The 25986-nt window shown below is 40.8% G+C and overlaps 1 protein-coding gene and 1 long non-coding RNA gene across 4 annotated transcripts in view; one reads left to right on the forward strand and one right to left on the reverse strand.

Annotated features, from left to right (window-relative positions):
• Window positions 1-1284: 1284 nt before the first annotated feature.
• Window positions 1285-13321, reverse strand: LOC310905857. The gene is made up of 5 exons (XR_014589280.1): window positions 13230-13321; window positions 12403-12697; window positions 4187-4331; window positions 2660-2810; window positions 1285-1717 (listed from the first exon to the last, which is right to left on the reverse strand). It is a non-coding gene; the product is annotated as an uncharacterized lncRNA (long non-coding RNA).
• Window positions 13142-25986, forward strand: part of GBE1 (1,4-alpha-glucan branching enzyme 1) — a 135752-nt gene continuing 122907 nt past the window's right edge. For all 3 annotated transcript variants that reach the window (XM_083854626.1, XM_083854624.1, XM_083854625.1), the window contains exon 1: window positions 13142-13261. In XM_083854626.1, coding sequence (XP_083710752.1) covers window positions 13170-13261 — 92 coding nt within the window. In that variant the 5' untranslated portion in view covers window positions 13142-13169. The remainder of the gene's footprint in view (window positions 13262-25986) is intronic.

The following is a 25986-nucleotide window of genomic DNA, read 5'->3' on the forward strand; positions in this document are numbered from 1 at the left end:
TTTTGTCAAATTGGTAAAAGAACATGCTCAGTAATTTAATGTTCTTTTTGGGTTTTGATAATCATAGACTTATAGAAAAATCACTCAAAATGGCATCTGAATAGCCATGTCAAAATGCCTGGCAGTGGCAGTGTGCTAAGTATCCACAGGTTACAGGAATATCATGCAAGTTCAGTTGAAACAAGACAAAGGCACTAAATTTTCCAGATATGAATTCTAGTCCCAGGTTATCGTGGCCCTATGTTCAATTAAAATTCTCTCTAAAAAGAAATAGGTGCTGACTTGCTTAGAATGGAAATGTATATTAAAAAAAAAAAAAATAACCTTACTCCATTTCCCATGTTTTTACCTCATTGGACCTAGTTTTAAGCAAGAAGAAACTCAGTTTTCATTGATACAGCAGCAGGGTATGTCATTCTGCCAGCAAAGACACATTCAATGAGTGTTATGGTAATTAATATGTACATGAGAAAAGGAGACATTCCATCCACCTTTCATGAGCTATTCTTAGCACCAGAAGTACTCCTCAACCCATGATAGGAGGAGGAGATTTAACCTTACCCTGTCAAACTTAAGAGACAGATCAGAAGTGCTACAAGAGGGGGAATTCCAAGTCATCTCAATTATGTGGCACCACATGAAATAATTATATTTGGTTACCCTTCAGAACGGTATGTTCTTGAGGGATAACTTTTATGTGCTGCTTCTGCAAACGTGGTTACACTCTGATTGCGCTGCTTTTGATTTTTAAATAGCTCACACAGCTCTAACCCCAGCGTGTTATCTCTAATGATGAATGACAGTATTATATTTACAAGCAGATACCATGTTCTTGAAAGATTTTTTTTTTCCCTTTAACTATCCTGATTTACAATGTAAGACAAAAGAATTTAAAGGCTTTGTTGAACCTTCTCTAACATAATGGAAAGTTATCAGAGAAGATGTTATACTTTTTACTAACAGAGATAATACACAATGGACTAGACTTTTTTTAAAAGAATGAAAAGAATAAAACTAATCAAACCTCCTTCACTTAATATGCAAAGCACTATGTAAAGGATATTAACCTTAAAGGAATAATGTACCCAATTTAAACTCAGAGAAAGACTTGTTTTCATGTTTCTGAGTATTGAATAGGTGATAAAATTAATTTAATCTAGTACAGAAACACAACAGAACCCACCTCAGTTCCTCAGTATTGAAAAAGGTCTTGATGTTTATGAAAAACTGAACCCTGATATAAAAAATGAAATCATGTGAACAAACAGGACAGACACTAAAAGCTGAAATACTTCAGTTTATTCTAAAAATGAAAAAAAATAGGGCAAGACATTTGACCTGTTTCAAGTTAAATTTGCAAAACATTTCTAGATTTAAAAAAAACAGAGACAAGAGGTGATAGTTAGCATTTTTTTTCCATTGATAGGAATATCTATACTTCATGGAATAGAAAGGAAATTAAAAACCCAGGGAACATATGGCAGTTATTTTTCTGTTGCTGGCAGTGTTGGTTTTGTTTTTACTGTTGTGCAACTCCTTGCAAAACCAGGGTAATGTTTGGATGACACTTGCATCTCATATTTCAACAGTGCTGCCCCTTCATCAACATGCAATGACATTGAGGAGAAACCATCATGCCTATCTCATCCATCAATATGCTGTTTAATTTTCTTCCATGTAACTTTAAATTTCTTAGGGATGTCAATATGCCACATGACTTACTGTAAGACAAAGGGGGGAAAAAAATCAATGTTAAATCCAAAAAGAACTAGACAAGAGAGAGGGAGAAGATAAACATGCTAGAATATAAATCAAGAAAATAAACCCAAACCAAAAAGTATTACTTTGGGATATTACAAATTTAATAAAGGCAGTATTTATAAAAACAGAGCTAGCATGAAAATTTCTAAACCACAGAAAGAATTATACTGAAGAAGTCAGCTGAAAAGCTTTATTTTGAGCAATGTAATACAGCTCAGATTCTTCACAAGTCTTCATGTAAATCTTATTCAGAGCTGCGAAGAACCCAGCAACTTGGACATAAAATCTGAGTATTAATCACTTGTAGTAGTGCTAGAGTAGTTTCAACCTACCAGAGCACACATTTTTTGCAAGCACAGAGGTAAGACTGGAAACAAGTCCATACATTCAAAAATGCAAAGAATGTGTATGATGTTTGATAGTGCTAAGAAAATAATAAACAGTTGATCTTGCTTTTTCCTCACTTTTAGGGTGTCTAATACATGTCCTCATTCATCAGCCCTTTTACATGTATACCAGATGAATTAAGTCAGACTGATATTCACAGTGAGAGTCTTTTAATGTTATGACTGGAATAATTTGGAATTTGGTGGTACAGGTTATGTTCCTTGGGACTCAGGGGTTCCTGAATGATAGCAAAAGTAGTCAGAGTTGACAGAAATTACATGTATGTACAAAAAAAAAATCCTGTGAAGATTTTGAAATGAAAATTAATTAAAAGAAAAGGAAATAGAAGACAGAAGTAAGAAGATAAATAAGTATTTGGCACTATATACAGAAATGACACAAAGAAAACTTTGGTGGATACAGCTAAATGATGTGCTTTTCAGTTAGACACACAAGTAATTTAAAGTAAGAGAAGCTAAAAACATCCTATGCAGAATGACACAGTTAATACTTGCCCTTAAGTCCTGCAGAGGAAAGTTTTGTGTTCAGAGGACGATGGTCCAGATTTAGAGAATGACTCAGCTCCCTTTGTAAGTGTTCCTTGTGCATGTGTTGAATCAGATGACAACACAGGAGCTGCTGAGGAGACAGCTGCAGGAGTGCTTGGGTCAAGAAGCAACAGATAATTCATGAGTTTTAAGATTAATTCAGTAATTTTAACTGTGTGCAGCTGAAACTGCAGAAGGAGGACAAATAATTCTAACAGTGTGGACAATTATCTCATGAATGAAGAAACTTCTTTATCTGCACAAGTTAATTCCTTAACCATACACAGTAAAAGAACCAGATAATGACAACCAGAAAAATGTCAGGAGAGGACTCAGTGGGGTTTATGAGACTAAGATTTAATGAGGGTAAAATATGAAACTTTTGAAAATATTCCTACTTTATGGTGTACTATTCTTACTAGAGAGCACTGTTACAGCTACTACTTCACTACTATCAACCTGACTGGCCAAAGGCAGTGAACGCTATCATTGATTAAAAAGAAAATTAAATTTATAGAAGTTTGGTATTAAAGCAAAAATATACATCTATAACAAAATAAAAATATAATAATGTATACTACAATCATATTAAATTGTATAAAATATATAACAATATATATCTACAATAGAGATATAACAACCTATTAGAATATAGATCTGTAATGACAATTTTGCCTGGAAAACTCTGTTATGAGTTTCTGTGATAGCACAAAGTAAAGATGGGTTCCAGAGACTCAGCAGAAGAAGTACAGGTCCACATGTTCTCATTTGTCCTACCACAGTTATTCGTATTTCAAATTCTTTGAGAAAAAAGAACTGGAATGAAAGAAGACATAAAAATATTTCTAATTTTTACCAGGCCATAGCATTTTGAATACTTAAGTATTTTTACAGCATATTTATCAACAGTTGTCTAGTGTAAGACTAGTGCACAATGAGCTGATTTGCTCTTGGCCCCAAAAGCCATGGAAATAAGGTTAGACCTGTTGGGATTTTAACATAAATTTGGCAAATACTACAAAAGACTAAATTGGAAGAGATAATTGGCTTAATTTTTTTATATTTTATATCGATGAACTAGTGAATTGCTGAAAGGCTGTAAAACAGGCCTTTGAGCAGTATAAACATCATGATGTCTTCCATTTATAGATGCTTTTCTTGAGAAGCTCAATGACAAATCTGAACAGTGCAATGACCTCCAGTTTTATCAGCTCTGCTGACTGGGCACGTCAGCAAAACCACTGTGATTTTGAAAAATCAACCTGTCTCCAACCTGTCTCCTGGACTCTCCACTAAGGAATTACTGTTTTATATTGCTGAAACTACTGATTTTAGTCAAGTAAATGGTTGACTGATAGAGGAATAAAATTGCAGAGGATGGTAGAAATCTGAGAGCCCAGGAGTAAAGATACTGCACAACATTTAAACTAGGTGGGAATAGGTAGGAGGGCAGCAGATGTTGTAAAGTTTAAAAATAAAAGCAAACTTACCCAAAGCTGAGGAATTAGAATCCCCCAATGTAAAATAAACATCATTGTTTTTCTTGTGAAGGCCTCAGGGGCTGATGACTTATAAAGCAAGTCCTGTCTCTTGTCTGCATCAGGAAGATCGCCAAGCTCAGGACTTTGAGGTACTCTGGAAAGGTGATCAGAACATCAGAAAAGTGAGGCTTTTCTGCATTCATCAGACAAATTATACTGTTAGAATATTTACTGGGCTAACAGTAAATTCTCAGCAGTGTGTATATGGTGCAGCAAAGAAGATTTTCAGTGTAACAAACCAGTGAAAAACATGGGCAAACCTGTCTGTGAAGCCTTCTAGTTGAGCTGGTGAACAACCTAGCCTCTGAAAAAACTTTTGTAGGAGGAAGCCTACAGTCATCATAGAAGACTGGGAACAAATGCAGCAGGTGTGCAGTCCTGTTTTCTGGCAATTAGCTAATTTACTGTAAAATAAAAGAAATTTGGGTGACCTGGGTTGCTTCAGGATCACTAACAATCCAAGGCAAGCAGAGAAACAGAAGTTACATCAATTTATGATCTGGCTGTGACTCTATTCAGCCAAACCTTGCTGTGGTAAGTGGCAGGTTTTGTGAGGAACAGGGAGGCTTTGTCAAAAATCTGAGAACAAGAGGAGAAAACAAATGGCAGTCAGAGCATGCTGATACTGAATGGCAGTACCAACTCTGCTTATACCTGCTATAAAAGCCTCTGATCACAATCCTGTGTGATCAGAGATCTCTGTCTGTGTCCCTTTCTCATGACCCAGCTGAGTACAGATGTTTTATTATGGCTTTACCTGTAAAAGACAAAATCAGGTAGACTGACAGGAGAATCAAGAAAGAAGAAAACCAAATCCAACCTCTCACTACACATGTCCACTCTTCTCCTGAAATTACCTGCCTTCCTCTCCTTTTGTAGAAGAAATGGCTGGCTGAGGGATTGGCACATTCAGCAGGGACTAAGCCCTGGAGATGCAGCTTGTTGCAAACCAGCTGCTCCTGCAGCAGCAGCTGCCTGCCCCGAGTGGATGTGAAACACTGTACCAGCTGGAAAAAGTGACACAGAGTTTGAAAGATTGTATCACCTGGGGATGGATCACAAGCCAAAAGAAAGCAGAGATATATTAGGACCAGAAAAAGCTGTCAGTCTCTGTTCTAAGTTTATGGGGTAAAGACAGGCAAGCCTTGAATTATGACCAGGGTGTATTTTAAGTCCTGCAGTGGATGCCCTGGACTCGGCAATGTATTTAGTTTTAGAGCCTGCAGACACTGGAACAGCACAGAGAGAGCTGGCAACCCATATGAGGGAAGAAGTGATCCAGGGGACACTAAATAATGGCAAGCAAGAGAAAACAAACAAAAAGTCCATCAGAGTGCATGACTCAGATGCTATAAAAAACTGCTACTTTTTTTGTCAGCATTCAGTCTCATATATTCTTCTCTGGTAAAAGTGGCAAAAGGGGGATGGCAAGTGAAAAGAGGCAGAAAAGTCGTCCATGCACATATGCAATTGTAGGAAATGGTATAGTAAGGAAATAATCAGACCTAGAACAAACACACAAGGTAAGAAAACTGGGGAAGTGATCCTGGAACTAGCAGATCCAGAACTAACTGAAGATTGGTGTAAAGAAAAAGGCAACTAACTGTGTATGCTCCACCTTTACAGACACCCAGGTAAACCTCCCACTTGGCGATGGCCTCCCTTCCCAGGGGAACTGCAGGACAAGCAGAAAGTGAAGAGCCTGGATGCTGCCTGAGAAGATAATACAATGCAGAGAGAAACAACAAAAGCTGCATATTCAAGCAGGAGAAATCAGAACTGCTGTGAGCAGGGTGACTGCTCTGCTGCAGGGGCTGATAGTACAAGCGTGAGGGAACCTGCACCCAGTGGCTGCTTAAGCTAAAATGACATTGGGTACCAAGAGTAACCATTTTTTGAGTAGGATTAGGTAACAGAATACAACATCCAGAGAGAATTTTGAGAGATAAACAGAAGGCTCAGAGACATCAGAAAGGAAGGGTGTTTGAAACTGAGGAAAACTGACTGAGAGCCATCAGCACTTAAACTATTCTAATGGAACTGGGATTGCATTAACTTGGAAAACCAAAATTTACTATATAATACATGACTGTAATTAATATATTACCAGTGAAAATTGCTGTTTGGATTAAAATATAAATATTCAGCTATTTGTTGCAAAAATCTCTTATAAAAATTATATAATAATATGAAGTAAATTTTCGTACTAACTAGTAATGAAGTAGTTATTTTATTAGTATGTACTTCAACATAAAATATTTAGGAAACAAAAATTCAGCTAATAATCCTGTATATCCTCAGAAACTCATACTGAAGGAGGTGCTGGATGCCTGGGTAACTAAGATAACTATTAATTATATTTGCTCCTTTTACTTCCCACAGATAACACAGTTTAAGCACTCCCTTCCAAGTGTACTCATACTGGAAGCTGTGTATCACTTAGTTTTCTTTACTGCATAATTTTGTTAAGCTGCATACATATAGAAAAAGTGAAAGTCATATCACTTTTCTTTTAACTGAAATGCCATGGCTGATTTTAAAAATGAGCACGATATAAACCTTTCTAACAAGAGAAAAAGGGTCCAACCTAAAGGATTTATCTGTAAGCGACAAAAAACCTATGTGAAGACAGATTAGTTCTTCCTAATCCATGAATACTGATGTTCCCAACAAAAATGTCTATGTATATATTTGTCTTGGATGGAGATTTCTATATTTATTGAAAGGTAGAGTTTTGAGAGTTCAAAGAAGAAAAGGAGAATCACCAAGGCATACAAAATTTCCTATGGAAAATTGTATTGCATACAATACAATCACCTACGGCAACGGATTGCACACCTGTAAGAATGGCTCTGTATCTCTGGCATTGTGAAGGCTGTGCCTTCAGTAATTGTACTGGGGATATTCTAAGACAAAAATTACATAATTATACTCTCAGACCTTTTTGTCTGCCAAAGCATTTTCTGTATATCAAGTGTGCATTGCATATATGTATATATAAATGCGTTGTTAATTAGGGTGTTGGGTTTTATTTTTTCCAAATTTATCCAGTATTTTGAAAAATTAGTGTTAAAATATTAATTGGACCAACAACAAGTTATTAGTTCCATATTTGGTGTTTTCTTCTAATTGCAGCAAAATTTTGAGTGTAGCACTAGGGATCTGGTCCTTGCCCCATCTTTTCTGTTCATCCAACACACTGTTGGTCACGCTTGAGAATCAACTGAGTCAAATGCCACCGCGACTGCCATTAAAAAGTAAACCAGAACTAATGCTGACAAGATCTAAAAGGCTGTCTGTAGAAAGCATTTTAGACTTCCAAAAGTTTTGCATTTCACAAACAGTTTGCACCAGATCCATCTGCTTTTCCTGCAGTGAACTCGGGACAGACTTGAATTCATGAATACAACTGAGGTACTATTCTGCTCTTTGAAAACTAAAACAGTTCTATACATACTAATGAATTTATATTGACAGAGCTGTCAGAGCATTAGCAGTATGCCTCTCCTCCTTTCTAATCACCTCACTTGACCTCCCGAAGGATTAGATGTGCTACCCTCTGAACGATTATCTGGCAACCTCACTTTCTTTTCTGAGTAAAAGGCCGGGCAGCCTAAATGCCTGCAAGGTTTCAGGGAGGAAAGTGGGAACTACAACCAAGAAACGCCCAAGGTAAGATCATTCCTCAGGGGTTTCAGCAAAGACCTGACAATGAACAGCAAGAAAGCAAAATTGCTGATGATGCTGTGGGGTTTCATTCTCAGTTCTAAGTGTATTGGATATAAAGAATACGATATTTGGCAAGTGTTAATAAGTTCCTTGTTTAATAGTAATATATTGCTACAGGAGCCACTGCAATTATAGCAAGACTGTTCCTCTGGGGCAACTATCCCAGAGAGCTCAAGCTACTTATTTTCTAAGTGTTAGAGATAAACACACATTGGCAAAACAGAGGTGACAGCTACAAAGAATTGTGGTGTGGCATTAAGGAGAGAGTCCAGAATGTTTTATGCTCTTCCTCCAATGCATAAACACACATGCAAACACCAGGAAATTGCAGTAAGGTATAGGAAGTTGTTATTATTGGCAGTAATTTCTTCTGAGAAATACAGAAAGCACACAACTGACAGAGTATGTACAACATTCAAAAAAGTTATGAAATTCCTGAAGGTTTTATTTGTGCTTTGTCTCTGTGAACTGTTTCACAAATTCTTACTTCATTATTTAGTAAGACTCATAGACACTTTCACAACAAATATTGTTCACTTTCACAACAAACATTGTTCTACATCGGTGATGGTATCATGCTTTGAAGTGTCTTGATTAATGTGTAAACAACTTTGAAAAAAAATATATTTTTGTATTTTATTATACAAAATAAGGACACCAAAGCATGTCACACTGCAATATTGTGAAAGCAAGAAGCAGTCATTATTTAGGACTTTCAGGTTGTTGGAATGTGTTTTTATTTTGTTTTGAATTATAACTGAAAATGGCATTCCCATCAACCTTGCTTACTGGAATCTCGCAACCTGAAACTGGCTTTTTAGTGTTTCAGATGCTGTATTTGTTTTGATCTTTGAAGATGTGTTGTTTTGTAAAGCTCCTGAAACCATGACAGGGCAAAGGTGATACATTAAAAGACAGTGTCAATACCCTCCATTTCTTATAAACCTCAAACTTAAAATACAGAAACCTCTAAACTAATAGATATACCAACAGATACTTGGAATGTTTAATTTTCAAGGATTTATGCTTTGTTCATCACATGCAATCAAACAGTTGAGTCCTTGCTTTGGTGCAGTTTTAATTACAGAACAGTGAGGTGACGTTTGGCAGCAGCTGTGCAACACTGACCATTTCCTTTCTCCTATGTGTCTCACCTTGGCGAATCCAAAGATAGGGATAAGTGTCATGGGATCACAGAATAGCTTGTGTTGGAAGGGACCTTTAAAGGTCACCTACTACAACCACCCCGTAATGAGCTACAGCCCCATGCCCAATGTCTGACCTCTCTGGGAAGACCAACAGGATAAAGGATAATTATTTTTTAAGGGGGGCATTTGCTTTGGATCTGGATGACACCTGTGCAGTTCATTTCTTATGGATCCTTGAACAAATAACATGGGGAAGTTTGACTGGCCAATATGGCAAAATAAGCTAACTTTCCTTCAAACTTTGAACTCCACTTTGTGTGAAGTACTGAATGTGAAGAAACCAATCCAAAAGTGGGAAGTTGCAATGGGTACCTTAACATGTTCAGGTGTCTGAAATGTCTGTAAAGGATAGAGGAGCCTTCAAGAATCCATTCTTCTGGAATACTGAAGTGCAAATCTTTTTGAACAGCTGTCTGTCCACAGGAACACCTTTTCTAGATAGTCTGCATTATGAGACCCAGTATAGGCACAAGTCACACATTGTCAGCTCTTGCTCAGGGATTACCTCTCATCTTTAAGTTATGGGTTGGTGCAATGGCAATAAGAAATACACCTCCTCACACGCAAGCAAGCACAGCAGGCCAACCATACTTAGATGTAAAAAGACTTTCAGGAAAAGGAGCTGGGAGGACTTCTGCCCAGACTAAAATGATAACAAGTCTTGATATAGCCTTTAAGTGTTGAACTGAACCATACAAAGGACATGCCTTGTGACTTGTCACCTTAAGAGATCAGCAACTCTTATACGTTCTCAACACAGAGTTAAAAACAATACCCTGCTGCCTTTGGCACCTGCCATCTCTTCTCAGAGGGGTTAAACTGTGGGACTGTCCAGTCTCTATATCAGCTGCAAAGCAGGAGCCTGTACCCTGGAGACAACTCAGACAGGCCTGGAAGCATCTTACAGAGCCAGTCAGGACCAGGGCCCAGCCTGCTCTAAGCCCCTTGGTTTAGAAAACCTGGAGCTCAGGAATTTGCTCTGTAAGAGCCAATCAAGGCCAGAGACCTCACAGATCTATTCTGGCTGAAATGTGAAAAGACACTATAGATGAGGGAGGATCTGAACCAGTGCCTTAATGAAGAAAAAGATTTTTTCCTAACGTAGTTTCTGTGGTTTATCATCTCTGTCATCTTTTGCAAAGTAAGTGCAATACATTAGTGAATCAAAATAGAGGTGCTGCATGACAGGAGTAGCCATTTGTCCCCTTAAAAATTTAGGTTTATCTTTGAACTTTGCATGTTAAAAAAAAAAAAATGTAAATTGATTTTATAAATTTAACTATAGAGTTATTGCTCAGCACCACTCTGCAAAATTTTACAGTATACATAACTTAAGCATGAATATTCTTTGAAAGATTGCTTTGTAGTAATCGATACCCTCCAGACCCACTGGTAACTGAGTGCCAGGCATATGCCTTAGACACCATTCTTGTATGGGGACTGCTGTCCCCATCAAAGAGCAGCTATTCCCAACAGTCCTCCTCTTTGTGTTTCCTCTGGCAGCAGCAGCTGGCAGCTTTGTATCCATCCCTGACAAATGCACAAAGACACATTCAGCTGTTGGGACAATATTCATTGTCTGAACTGCTGGTTTTGCCTCCAGGTAGAGGATTAAATGGCAGTGTCCTGAGAGCCAACCTCGGCTCACAGTGGGAACACCAGGATCATGGTGTAATCGATGATCAAAATAACATATGCCTTAGTGTCTTGGGGTTACTTGTGACAAAGCAGGCAGATAAAATCATGCCCAGGTTGTAAAATGAAACATGAGTAGATACAAGTGGTATGCTTCTACATATCCTGGCTCACAGAGTGTTAAATATATCACTGGGGCTTTGTCTGTTATAAGGACAGGGGCTGTCTGCAGAATTCAACTTCCTGAAGTTTAAGGTTGCTTGTGTATGAGGCTGGATGATGTGTCATTTCTTAAAATGAATGTTATGAAGGGGTCCCCGTCTCCAGGGAGGTGCAAGTCACAGCTACATTTCTACACAAACTGTTAGTGCTCACTTATAGATGTCTCTCCTGTGCTTATGCTGAAAAGCTAAAAACAATGCTGTGAACTTGCTTGGGCTTCCTGACAATGAATAAAACCAAAGAAACTTTGCTAAGATTGAAACTTCTCTTTCCAATGCTCATTCAGAGGGTGCAGGAATTGCTCTCCCACCTCCACTTCAAACAGCAGGTGCCCTCTCCAGTACCGAACACCTGGAAGCCCCAAAGCAGCATCACATGTAACATGCAACTATTGTAAAAAAACCCCAATTTCCTGGCTCTTGATAATAAGCTGAAATTTCTCCTCTCCTTTTACCAAGCTAGTTAAGTGTGAGAGTGAGGGTGACCCATTTGCAGATTATGATGCACACAGTATGAGGAAAGAAGCAAAAGAAGATGGCAAGACTAACATTGTTTTAGCACAGGCACTGCACAGGCACAGGCACACCACACAGAAAGTTTTGAGAAGCCTGGGTAATTTTAAAAACAGCTGTTCAGTTTCCAGTAACTGAAGAAATTGTGGCCACTGTGAGAAAAGAAACCTTGATCTATCAGAGCAGGATACAACGAGTAGTTCTGCTACAGCATCAATGCTGCTTCTTTCAGTAACCAAACCAAAAATCCTTGGGCCTCCTGTCAGGGCAACTGCTCTGGCAAACAGTACGACTATTGCCCTACAGTCTTAGGGCAGAATATTTGTTGTGCTCCATAAGGACAAAAAGAACAAAGGTAGTTCAAAACTGCTACAGGGAAGGAAATACAGTGCAGTTAAGTGTACACGCACTGTTGGTGAAACAAATCATTATGGAAACTTTACTGTAGCCAGTTTTGGGAGAAGCAATAAATGAACTGTGAGTGCTCATCACACACGGTGCTGTTAGTCATCTGGCAGACAGGAAGGAGAAACAGCACTTAAATTCAGAGGAGCCAAGACAGGGGTGCTGAGTCTGAAAGTGAGGACAACAATTTTGGAGACGGTTGTGGGAACGAGTTAAGGTATCCAGAAGCTGCAATGTTTATAAACCGTGGCTGAAAGGCGTACAAAAGAGGCCTCTAAATAAACTTTCTCACTACATATCAAAACAAAGCAAAATTGCTGGACCTTAAACAGAAGTGCTCAGCGCTGGCCTAGAGGCACCGCCAGGCTGGTGATTAGTTGCCTTGGATATTTGGTGGCCTATCCAAAAAACGAGACATGTTGCTATTAGGTCAAAACCTTCCACAGCAACTTACCTGTGCTTTGGGAGCATTTCGGGCTGCACAGGGATCACGTTCAGGATTTTTGTGTCTGATGAAGCGACACTGCCGTACAGACACGGTGTTTACGAGAACCCAGAGACGTCCCCAGACTCTGGTTTTGCTGAGCTGTCTGTGAGCACGCCAGCACCCCTATCAAACAGTCGAGAAGTTTATTCCAGCGCTCCCGATGATGCCAAACGTGCTTTGGGGGGGTGTTGCTGCTGGCTGGGTGTGGGCTGGTGGGCTCTGTGTGTGTGGGAACGCGGAGCTCTCCCGGCAGCCGGCAAAGCTGGAAAACACATCAAAGAGCCGCTGAGAAAACAAACCGGGGGAGCCACGGCAGGCAGACACCCACCCCCTCCTGCTGGGCCGGCCGGCTCCCCTAGACCCTTTATTATTTGTCCCAAGTTATTTTTAACTCCTCTGCTGTCACCCCACGCCGTTCCGACACCGGCGCTTCTCGCACACGGGCGGGCGGCAAAGAGCCGGGGCTGCCAGGCCGGGCCCATTGCCCGGGGGAGGGAGGAAGGGAGGCCGGGCCGGGCCGGGCCGGGCAGCCCCGCCATCCCTCGGGCAGCCGCGGAGCCCCGGCGCGGGGAGGGGCGGCGGAGGCGGCCTCGGGCGGTGGGCGGGGAGAGGCGGGAGCGGCGCAGGGGCTCCGGGCTCCCGGCCGGCCCCCTCCCTCCCCTCCCCTCCCCTCCCCTCCCCTCGCTCCCGGTGTATTTATCGGCGGCGCGGAGCGCGGGGCCCGCGGCGGGACCATGGCCGCCACCTGCCCGGAGCCGCCCAGGCTGCAGCAGCTGCTGGAGCGGGACCCTTACCTGGCGCCCTTCCGGACCGACTTCCAGCGCAGGTACCGCCGCGCCGGGCTCCGGCCCGCCCTCCCCTGCCCTCCCCTCCCCTGGGGGCGCCGGGGCGGGCGGTGTCCCCTCCCCTCGCCTGGGGCGGCTCCGCTTCCCTTCCGGCCCCGGCGCTGCTGCCGCGGGCGGAGCTGGAGCTGGAGCTGCGGCCGGGGCTCGGCGGGGCCTCCCGGGCCGGGCGCTGCTCCGAGGCCTCTCCCGCCGACCTGCCCCGGCCTGCTGGGGACGGGCTGGGCCGGGCCGGGCCGGGCTGGTCTGTCCGGAGCCTCGGGCCCACCGCCCTGCGGCGCCTCGGGCGGCAGCGCTGCCCCCGCGGGCCCTCCCTCCCTCCCCACAGCTCTGCGGCCGTGCCCGGGCCGGCCGGGCCCGTGGGGCACAGCCCGGGACGGCTCGGGAGAGTCACGGAGTCCTAGAAGGGCTGGAGTTGGAAGGGACTTTAAAAATCATCTGGTCCTAACCGTGCTGCCATAGGCAGGGACGCCTCCGCTTGTTCGGGTTCCTTAAAGCTGCATCCAGCCTGGCTTTGGGCATTTCCAGGGATGGGACAACTACAGTTTCACTGGGAAACCTATTCCAGTGCCTCACCACCCTTACACTAAATATTTTTTTCCTAATATCTAATCTAAGCCTACTCCTAGCATGAGCCTGTTTCCCTTTAACCTGTCAGTACGTGTCAATAGTCGAGCCCTGTCTTTCCTCTAAGTTCCCTTCTTGTACCTAAGGCTGCCATTAGGTCACCCCTAAGCCTTCTCTTTCCACTGGCTGCACAATCCTAATTCTCTCAGCCTTTCCTCGTAGGAGAAATGCTTCATCAGCTTGGTGGCCTCCTCTGGACTCGTTCCAGACGGTCAGTGCCCTTCCCATGCTGGGGATCCCAGAGATGGATGCAGTCAGGACGTGAGGAAGATGATGATGCACTGAGCCACTATCACTAACAAAAGTGTTTAGCTGCGATAATCTGTCAATAAACTGCTCCTGAGTCTCGTCTTTCTGGAGAACTTTCCTGCAGGCGCGTGTTTTGAGGTGTCTGTGAAGCCCCAGCTCAGCTGTTTGGCAGACCTGGTGTCGCAGAGTGTGGTGCCAGGTTGCTGCTCTGAGCATCCCTTTTTTTGTGCCTCTCGCTGGGAGCTGTGAGGCCAACCCTCTGTCCAGGGCCTGGGCCAGAGGAGGCCTGCATCCTGCAGAGCCAGAGCCAGGCTGCTGGCCTGGAAAAGCTGCTGAAGCCTCATCTGCCGACTGAACGCGGCCATTGGGAGCTTTTATGTTGCACATTTATGGTGTGTTTCACTAGTGGTCGTCAGGCAATCAAAATAATTGTAGTACTGACCAATACCCTGTGTCCCAGAAGTCTGGAAAAGTCTCTCTGTGTGTGAGGGATGTAAGAAGGAATATAATAATTTATTTTACAGTTTGTTTTTTTTTTTTTCCCTGTTCTTATGTTCAACATGGTTTAATGTTACCAGGTGCTGGTATTGAATAGTGGAAAGTCTAGAACTTGTAAAATAGGATTAAAGATTGAGTAAACTATTAGGCTCGCTCACAGAGCATTTTCTCAAAGTTAATCTCTTAAAGACAGAACAGCTGAGAGTTTTGTGGTTCCTGATGAGCTCCTGGCCATGCAGGAAGTGCTGTAAAACACCTCATTTTTTTTTTTTTTTTTTTTCACTGGGGAGCTAGAGTGTAGGAATTAATAAATGGGCATATCTGGCTCTTAATAAAAGTATTCATTAAAACATTTGGGCTTCCTGAGTATACCTAACAGTCATATTGTGGGTCGTGTTGTTTGTATTTCTGAGGAGAGTATGGCTGTACTGAGTACAGTGAGTTTGCAAAACTTTTGTGAACTTCCCAGGTTTGTGCATCTGGAGCACAGAGCTTCAGGTGGTCCTGTCTTGTCTCTGTCTTGTCACTTTCTGCTTCCTGAACTTCCAGTTGGTCAATTGCCGTAGAGTTACTGTGGAAGCATGTATCCTGTTAATTAATTTCAAAGAATAAAGGAAAACTTCTGTAGCAATCTGTGACAAACTGGATGATTTATTCTAAGCCCGAAGAAGGAGCACATCATGAGGATGGTGGAGAGTGCCAGGGAGGGGAAGGTGTAAGCACAGGGAAATGCCTGTTAGTGTCTGCATGCAATGCTCATTGTGGTTTCTGTGAACTGTGATTCAGTTTCTATTTAATGGCTTTAGCAAGAGTGCCCAGGAGAAAGGAGTTTTGCAGCCTGGTTGCTGTTCGTGTGAACAACCAGCACTTTAGGGCCTTCAGTATATGGGATTTGCTTATTTGTGTCCAGTTCCTTTGCTGGGGGAGGTGGTGAACAGCCCTGCACAACTGTGTGCACTGTGTCAGGACTCCTTAGCAGTGTGAAACTATGTGATCTTTATTCCAGGCTGGAGCATCCTGATGCATTTAACTGGTGGTTGTGTGACCCATCACTGTGGTTTGGACTCGTTAAATAACTCAATGGATCTGGTTTCTTACACCATACATGGGGCAGGAAAAGGCTGTGATGGAGCTGCCAGGAATATGTGCTGTTAAGCAAATGTGTGTGTTAAGAGTGAATTGTTTGTAAGCTGCTTGCATGGGCTCATCATAGGTAGGACAGGAGGAACTATATTAGCAGCGAATTTAGTTTTGTAGAGTAGGGAAATTGAGTGGACGTGCTGCTACTCAACTGCTGGGCTTGTGACAATCTGTTCGTTATTCCTTCTGTTACTGTTGACTGACTTTCTCTAACTTTGCTCCAGATACCCCTGCCCAGTGACATTTTTTTTCCACTTGAATAGTTCAGACAACAAAACTAAATGCAGTCTCTCAGTTTAGAAGGTCCAGTTTTTCCTGATAAAGGGAATGGGAGGCAGATTTGTGTTGCACTAGAAGTATTTTACTTGCTTGGATTAGGAAGCTTTGGGAAAAAAAAATAGAGACTTGATCAAATACAATGTACATGGATGCATTTCCTGTAGTAGTCTGAGTCTCTTCTTAGAGTTTGCAATGAAACTGACCTTACTGAACATAAACCAAATCATCATGGAGTGATGGAAGTTTTATAGCTTATAGTTATCATACTGTGTGTTGTCTAGAGAAACAAAAACTGGGCCTTTTGACAGAGGATTAAGAATGGTTGAGAAATGAAGCTTTTAAACATTTGTTAGTGGAGATCCTTATATTATCCCTTGTGCAATAAGAAGTGAATTAGTCCTCCCTTTATCTTTCTCAGTAAAAGTTATTTTATAGAAGTGATGGGAGATAAGACTTGGGGCCTAATCTTGGCAGTGATATCAGCAAGTTGCTGAGTTGCCCTTTGGGCTTGATTCTATCTGCTCTCTTATCTGTGGTGCTGTATGAGCATGGCCATTGCTAGGAGAGACCTTTGTATCCATGAGTGTCAGAGGCTGCACAGGTGACACGGTTATTCTCACACTCAGAGACTGACCACAGCTGGTGTTGGATTGCGGTGCTCAGGACCTTGCTGGGTTGGGCTGGGTCTCTGAGGATGTGTTTTTTCAGCCTCCTTGGGCAGCCTCTCCCTGTGTTTGGCTGCCCAAATTTCGGAAATTTCTTTTCTAATACTGTAACTTAACTTGATGCAACTTTGTTACTTCTGATCTGTTTTTCCTTGAAGTGCAGCCTGGCTCATTCTTTTCTTTAGGCACTTGCAGCCACCTGTCCCTGCAGAAAGCTTAAAACTGGGAGTGAATATGAGCAGCCCATGCCTCATCAAGTTGGCTTTTGTACTTCTCTTCTGGGGAAAACCATCTCTCAGGCCCTACCTACCTGTGTGCCATAGGTAGGAGATGGCAGACCAGGAACAAAAAGCTGTCTTCTGGAGAGGCTCTAGTGTGTTCCTGCTCATGTACGCCTTGATCAACTGCAGGCCTCTCTTGCTGGGGTTTGCCTCTGCCTCTCCTGCCCTGTGCTGTGCTCCTTCACCCTCAGGATGGTGACCAGGTCTGCACAGCAGCGTAGCTAATACTGAGATCTTTGTGCATTCTTTTGTTTTTCCTTTCTCTTGGAGGGAGTGGTTTGCTGAAGGACAGACAGTTTTAGTCACATCAGACTGGATTCTGCAGTGTAATATGATTTTCCTGATTCACCTTGAGAATTGCCAGATCCATGATGAGATGAATCGTGTTGTTGCCTCAAGTTCTGAAAATTTTCTCCTTGCTTTCAAGGGCTGTCTCCTTTAACCTCTTCCAAAGTGTGACTCTGTGCTTTAGACAACTGTTTTCCCTCTCTTTCATAAAGCCTCCAGAAATGAATGAGTGCTTTGACAGGAGCAAAGGGTTTCTCCAAAGAAGTGATGCCTAAAATGTGATGGTAGGACCTAGAAATGCCCTAAGCATGGAGGATGGACTGACGTAGTTAAATGAGTGACTAGGATGAAAAAAGACTTCTGGTCATATTCCCTTTTCAGTATGTTGTCATGCCTGGGCATGTTGCATATGGTGTTCATTGAGAAAAGAGAAATATGTAATTTTTTTTTACTTTTGATGAATGCCTGAATTTGATCCTGAGTCAAGGAAGGAGTATCTTCTTTGGGGTAGGAGAAATCGGTGTCTATATAGTGAACTGCTCAGCCTTGACCCAGATATCTGCTATTCAAATCTCTAAACAAGAATTTACTTAAAAAAAAAAAAAAAAAAAAAAAAAAAAAAAAAAAAACAAGCAAAAAATACCCAAGTGATAGTGTTTGTGTAGGGTATCACTGCGCTACATTGTTTGACCATCTGTGATATGTTTTCCCACAAGTATTTTGTTAAGTCTCAAGTGTTATTTAGACTAAAGACTTTGTATAATTTAGTATGTTTTTTTAGTCTTTTAGCTCTTAGAGCATAATTGGTTCAATTAAAACCATTAATGCCTGTGGTGTAATTGCATTTTGCAGAATTACAAACTGGTGCTAGAAAGTGCTGCCTATTAGAATTTTCTGCTATAACAATGTGCTTGGCTTATTATATTTTACCAGACCATGCAGCTGCCTCTGTAACCTACTGGTTATGTAGTCTTTGATGAAAGCTTTTTTTTGAATAGTTAATTTATAGAATAAACAAGGAAAGTAATACCAGTGCATAGCTTCAGTCTTCAAAAAACATTGGTTTGTTGAGCTGGATAAAATGCTGCTAAAAGTGCTTGGCCATGTGAATGGGTTGAGAGAGGGTTTGCATTCCTTCTGAAGTGTTGGCAAGTTGGTTGAGATGGGAACATGAACTCAGGGGCTTTTGTAGCAGTATCGATTACCAAGATGTCCTGTCACTTGGCTCACAGCTTTCTCCTAATGTTCTGAGATCCCTCCATTCCATTCTTACAAATGGGAAATACTTGCCATTCTTCCATTTTTGTCTCCCATTTTGTATCTGCTTAATGTCAGTTTAGTGCTCTTTTATGATTCCATATTTTTAAATCTTATTTGAAGATGAGCAGTGGTGTTTACCTGACTAAGGTATTGAAAAATGAAGAGGTGTCAGGTGTGATAAGGCTGAGTAGGAAGGCAGCTGTTGGGTTCTAACAAGTTTGGGAATGGCAGTTGAGGGGTGACTAAGCTCGAATCCTATTTTTAGATGAAGAGGGAAAGGGGAGAAGGACTGGAGTATGATCTGTCACAGAATTAACACAACTATTATGTATCATCAGAAAAACTAGATTTTCCTTTTCCATTTTGTCTCATAGACCATTGTATTGGGTGGGCAGAGCTAAATATTCATGAAAAAAGATGTCATATATGGCTGTATTTTTATTGAGCTTGGTTCCCATAAGTTCAGTAGACTTCTGTTGATTCTAGAACCCTGCCAATTTAAAGGAATGTATCCTTCTGCATTATTGTATTTGGATTACTAACCATGACAAGTGTAGTTGACTGTCTCACTGATTACCTTAATTTTAAAGTGTGTGAGGAAGTACTGAAATGGGCTGATGTACGTCTAGCATATGTGTGCCTGGTGTAGTCCTTGTCAAAAGATTCAAATTGGAAATGTGTTAATAGCTGCCAGATTTATTAAAAAGCAGAGAAATAGAAGGATGTAGGTATTGCTTTTTGTTAGCAGACCAGTTGCCTCTGTATAAAAATTAAAACTTGGTGTTCTCTGAAAAAAATTAATTGAGGCCCCCTCAGCTCTGTTATGTGGTGTTAGCTTATCTGAGCACGTTGGATTGGCTCTGGGAATTGGCCTGGAATTCTAGAACAATTTCTAACGTGAGCAGGAATCTGGTTGCTGTTTCACTGTAATAGTGAGGAAAAGCTTTGTCTGTCTGAATACTTTACATTCGGGTATTTATGCATGTTTCTTCACTACTTCAAAGCTGTAAAGAAGGCGTTCTTATGGAGGACTGTCTTAAATTGGCATCCTGTTTCATGAAGATCCTTTTCTCCCCCTGTTCAATTTCAATATTTATGTGTAGACACTTCTCTTTCAGGCTCCCTGTTACCTTTTATTTACTCCCAGTATCTAATCCTAACTGTTCCTCCATTTTTCTGCTTTCTACAAAAAATAGCTCCTTTTGCCTGTGCAATGTCAGACCTAAAACCTCTCACTCATGTTTCCATTGGCTTTGTACTTTCTGAAACTTTGTTTCATACAGTTATTCATCAGGTTGAAAAGAAAATAATATCTTCAGGCGAAGTGTCTAGTGCAACAAGATCAGGTCTTTGTATTTAAAATGCTTAAAACATAAGTTTTCTTCTGGAAAAAAAAAAAAAAAGAACTTTCAGCAAAAAAAAAAAGTTTCTACCTAGAAAATAGCTGCCTCTTCCCCAAGTATCTGACAGTTTGATGTTCTTATAGCACCTCATGATAAGAAATTGAAGACCAGTTGGTAAAGATGAGTCCTGTTGATTCTACAAAGAATATGCCTCCAAGATGCTGCATGTGGAAGCACCTAATTAGTGAATGTTATCTGGGCATTATTTGCAATTAAACTTTCATATAGGCTCTTGGTAAAATAGGTGCCTGAAGACCTGTGGAAGGACCCAGGTCTATTAGTTCTATTATGTGTAAGGCTAAACTTATTTGAACTTATTCTCTCGGTACACTTAACAAAGAAGCCTTACTGCCAGTTTTAGTCATTCAGCTGCAATTCCATTGACTGGTATTACTAGCAGGTAGAGGTAGCTCTAATGCTTTGTTTGATACCCTCCTTTTCTCGTTGAAGCTCTTGTTCAGGCGTGGGATACTTTGCTTCCTTTTGTATCCTTGCTGCCCTGATGTGTTCTACTGCAACAGAACGTTTTCAGTTTAGAAACAAACTATTTTGAGTTTCTGGTAACTTTCAAATGAAGTTCTGGTAAGAGTAGGTCTACATTCTCCAGAGAAGCAATGCCACTGTCAAAAGTTATGCTAAGTTCAGAAAAATGTAGCCTAGGTGTATGAAAGGAGTGATGCTCAGTCACATGAAATGAACCGAGATGTGTTAGTTTCCATAGTTCATGGAAGAGAAAAAGAGTTTCAGCCCTTGTTGCCCTAGCTGGTGTTGTGTTAATTAGATGAACTTGTGTGTTTCACAGGCTTTAAAGGGAGGTTGGGATTTTGATTCTCCCACTTACAAGTGCTTCAGGAATGACATGCCAAAGTGAGGATGCTACCCTTTATTGTAGGAATAGAAATGTGGAGGAATCCTGCCAAAGTATTACATTAGGAGAGTGAGGACTTCAAGCTTATCAGTATTTCTTCTTTAATTTCTTCCACTCAAAACCAACCCCCCTAGCATTTCAGTCAAGGAAAGCCTTCTGGAAGTGTGGATAAATTGGCATACATAAGCAAGCTGCATGGATCTTAAAGGGTGCCTGCTAATCTGTGTGATTGTAAGATAATTACTTCTCTGTTTCTGGGCATTGGTGAGGGTCTGATCTTCATTTGCTCTCATCCTTCTCTTCAAGAGGGAGAAGGTTCTTTAGGAGACATTGCCTTGGGACAACTGAAAAATAAACTTAATGCTGATCACAGATATAGGTAGTTTATTTCATTTAGTTTGGGAATTATTTTTTTTTTTTAATTGAGAAAACAATGTATTAGATGGTGGCTAAACTCTGACAACTTTGTGTGGGTCAGACTTCTGATTTGAGGACACTCTCTTTTTCCTGATGTGTTCCTGAGAGCCAGGCTACATTTGTGTACCTCCAGGCATTCCCCATGGTCACATGTAAATGCATTGTCATCGTCAGATCCAAGTTTTTGGCTGTGTAAGCATTTGATAAGATGATTCAGAAGAAAGGCAGGAGGGCCAGGGGGAATTGTCTGAAAGACTCTCATTAAAATCATGCTGAGTTACTGTGTGCTGTAAATGAAAACATGCTGCACTCCCACAACTGTTTGGAAATTGCCCATCTAGAATGTATTCACTGCATGAACATAACAGTCAGCAGCTCATTTTAGCAGCTTTAGGGGGCATGCTGATTGTACCAGACCTGCTATCCCAGGGAAAAAAAAAAAATAAATTAATTGTCTTGTGTGTCAGGCTTAAGCAAGCTAACATTATTATTTGACAAGTTAATAGTTAACATAATTGCTTGATAACTACTATAAGATATATCCCCGGTATAAATGTTCCTGGTATGATAGGGATTGGTAAGGTGTAAGGTCATAGATGCTTTCCAGTCTAAAAAAAAAAAAAAAGAATTCTGTTTTCATCATAAGAAGTTATGGCTCTTTGATCACTTTCAGCAAGATTTAATTTGACCTGAAATAAACACTTCTTTCTTAAAAATGCTACTCCTTTAGGAAATGGTTGAAGCTTTATAGAAACAGGGAGTTTGCAATACTGCTTAGGTTGCCAGCTTTTTTGAGGATATTTGGGCAGCATGTAAATACTTGCACAGTGGGTTTGTATTGTTATACAAACAATAGTGATGACTCCATAGAAGCATTTGTGAGATATCAGATGTGATGGCTTGGGACAGGAGCTGGCACAGGGGCTCTCCAGAGCTTAGAGCTAAAATCTACCTTTTTGAGAAGTACAAATTAGAGAACAATCTTATACTTGGTACATCAATGTAAGACTTAAGGCAAATAAGTACTTTGTGTTGGTTCTCAAATCCTTCCTCAGCCTTTATTTTGGTGGGATTTGTCATCTTGTCTCATCTCCTATGTCCCACCCTTCTGCAGTTGTCCTGCTCAGTCCCTGAAAACCTTTGACATCCCTAAGAGAAATACAGAAGGAATGAGGAAAAATCCCTCCTTGGTAAGACAGGAAGGAACAGAGCTGAAAAAAGAGAAGCTTTGCAACATCAGGGGCTGTTTAGACTCCAGCTTGGTTTGAGAATGTTAAAGCAGTAGAGAACAAAGTAAAGATTCTGCCTGCTGAATGAGCCAGGTGATTTAAATCTACTGTCTGAACAACCAGATCCTGTCTCTCGGTTGATGTGAACTCCCTTAAGCTTTAAATTAATCTTTGGAAAGCTCATGGATCATCATATCTTTCAAGCTGAATAGATGGATATTGTTTTTAATAAAAAAATCCACTTCTGGGAAGTGAACAGTATGTGTCTAGTTCTGCCAATGGCATGGCCTCTCTGAACATAGATGTGAGGTTTTTTCCCAGTGAAACATGGTCTGTTGGAAAAAAATTTAATTTCCCTTTCAATAGGGATCATATGTCTTCTGTATGTTTATTGTCACTTAATGAGGAAGCTATTTAGAAAAATGCAGCTTGAAAATATAATTGTTGGAATATCATTAAATCTTTCATCTTGTAAGTAAACTGGTGGCTCTACTATTTTCTTTCTTTGGTCCAGCCATATGAGGCTTAAATAATTGTACAATTTGCCCATGTTCTTTTTAGCCAGGGTGCTCTTTGTTTCTGTGCTTCTGTTTTCCTTCAGCCCTTGGCTACTTTCTCGATGCTGGTTATCAATTGTTTTGAGCCTCAACAGGTGCTTTTGGGTTACTGCAGTGATTTCAGCATGTGGCATGAGTAGAAAAATAATCTTCTCCTTGGCATGCCCCAAAGTGGTGGGAGAGAGGCTGCAGCAAAGCACAGCATTTGGGTTACACGCTTCAGTTTGTGTCCATTGTCTAAGCAGCATTTCCCCTTTCTTGGAGAAGGCAAATCCAAAGAGGCGTTGCTGGCTGCTTTGCCAGGCAGTGAGGGGGAAAGTCTAAAGTGATAAAGGGATTAAAAAGGTCGGTGGAGGCAGGAGTTTGGTCCTGGTGAGAGTATCAGGAAGGTCTGTGCTTTAACTCTTTCCTCCCTGAGCTGCCCCCACGTGCAACCCCCAAACACAAACCTCTGCTGCTAAAAACGGGGAGGAGTTGGACCTCTAAAGCTGTGTTTAGTCTGGGTAGAATTAAAGATAGTTGTGTCTTAGCTATTAGTGGTATAAAGTTTGAGTGTGAATGCTGGTTTGTCTTTTTTTTTTTTCCTGCATGGCCTTTTATGTATTTTCCCCAAAGACTATAAAAATATCTTTATTAATTGCACTTTATGTGCGTAATGCACAAGTATATATAGACATAGCTTTTTTTGAGGAGTTTTAGCTGGTCTGTGTGTAAATTCAGCCTCCACTAGAGTTCATTGGCAGGTTTAGCTGTGGCTTATAGAATTCATTGACTTAATTTATGGCATATTTGTTACAAATTTTCTAATAAGGGTTCCTAAATGCCTAATTTTATAAACATCTGAAAAGTTTTTTCCAAATATTACTGCTTTATTTTAATCTCATTTACAACAATTGGAAAGTATTTAAGGAAAAAAAAATAGGCTTGTAACAGTCTTTTCTTTAAGTAGCAGATTACTATTAAAAACTCTGCTTGGTGTTTCAGTGTAATTTGAATGTGATTACAGTGATTAGTTCTTTCAGACAAAATTCTATAAATAGGTGTTAGCATTCAGAGATATTTGCCAAACTTCTTTGCATTTTCTTTGTTTTAATCAAAAATTTTGGACAGAAGAGCTTTTTCTATTTGCAACTTGCCCTAAAATAAATAAGTGTATGAGTTCATAAATCAGATTATTTGCCACTTCACTTGAACACTGTAAATTCACGTAGTTAAAAACACTTCAAAGCTGAAGACTCCCTCTTCATCTCCCTCCTGTGCCCTCAGTTTTAGATGCCACAGTTGGTGTGTATGTAGGCAAATTAGAACTTTCCTCAAAAATTCAAAACCCTAATAATTGGTATGATGGTTCTTTTTTTTTTTTTTTTTTTTTTTCATCTTTTTGGGAAAGAGTCTTTGGATCATAATGTCACTGTCTAACCAAGTAACATATGAAATGTATGTTGTTTTCATGTTGCTGTGATAGAGAATGGTGGAAAAGTTCAAGTTTGCAAGGGGCAAGACCTGGGGGAGGTTAGAGAAGTTTAATGCCAGACTTAATGTTTCCATCCGCTGATACTGTGTGGGCACGTTTTGCTTTGCTACTTGGATATAAATCCCACCCCTCTGTCCTCAGAATTTGCCATGCAGTGAATGCTGATTTGTAGGAGGAGTTGTCTTTTCTCCAGCTTACAGGTATGTTATTCCAGAGGTAGGTGTGAGCATGTTTTAGGACTGAAGATGGCACATAAACTAGTTTAAGATTGATTTTGTCCTCACTTTCAGGCAATGACTGCTACTCAGGTGAACCTTCAAGCTGCTCAAGCCTTGAGAACAGCTCCAAACAGAGCAGGTGTCACCAGCTCCTTTTCTGCAAGACTCCCAGTACAGTGGGTTTCAACAGATTTCATGCATCTATTACTTAAACCATTTCTGTTAACTTTTTCAGCTGGGTAATAAAAATACAAGGTTCTTAAATGACAATGAAAGACGGTCTGTAAATCTTACTGTTCCAAAATAGGCTTTTTCTTCTGAGGAAGGCAATCTCCTGCTTTGTCCATGAACTGATAATAGGATAAAGAAGTGTTTACAGTACAGAAGTTAACCCAGTCCTTTGCACCTTTAATTGGTAGAGAGTGTCTGTGAGTTCCAAATGGGAAAAATTAATACAGTCAGTTTGTGTTTGGAGATATGTGTATTTCAGCTACAGCTTGTGAATTGAAGAAGGACAGGAAAAGCTTTACTAAAAAGATTAGGTGGCTAAATAAAACTAATTATAATTTTCACTTGAAATTTTATTAAATTTGGACTGAAGTAGGGCTTGGATGTCAACGATTTTAACAGAGCCAGTAAAGCAGGAATGTTGTTACCGCACAGTAACAATGACTGGATTAAAGTGCCTTTGCATTGTGAATAGGATCTCTTCTGGACCATGAAGTTATGGCCTGAGTATTACAAGATAACAAACAATGTCTTTGAGTGTGACTATCAGGCATTCCGCATTTTGGCCAAGCGATTTGGCTTTTTGCTTAGCAGTAAATAGTATATAAAAAAAAGACATAAACAGACTTTCTTCTACAGCAGAAGCAAATACTTCATCTGAAGTGAGGGCCTTTGAGTTGCAGAATAAAAAGTAAGGCATGACCTTTCCTAATATCATAAATAACATATTACCATCAAAGTATACATCAGACTGAGCTTTCAGCAGCATTCAGGGTCGACTTGAGTGATTTCCAGTTAAAAATGGAGGTGGCTGTAAGTGGCAATTATGTCCATTAAGTGTTATTGTAGGCCACTTTGACCATAATGACTTCTGACAGAAGCAGCTCCCAAGCCCTACTCATGCAGGAAATGCCAAATCTGTCAAGATCTGATTCTTCTCCAGGTATCTCACTGAACAGCTTGTTTGTCCTTATGCAGTGGGGATCAGCATAGTTTGCTGCAAACTGTCAATTTCTCACCTGTCCATT

The sequence above is a fragment of the Zosterops lateralis genome, assembly GCF_965231275.1.
Source record: "Zosterops lateralis genome assembly, chromosome: 2".
Taxonomy (NCBI): Eukaryota; Metazoa; Chordata; class Aves; order Passeriformes; family Zosteropidae; genus Zosterops; species Zosterops lateralis.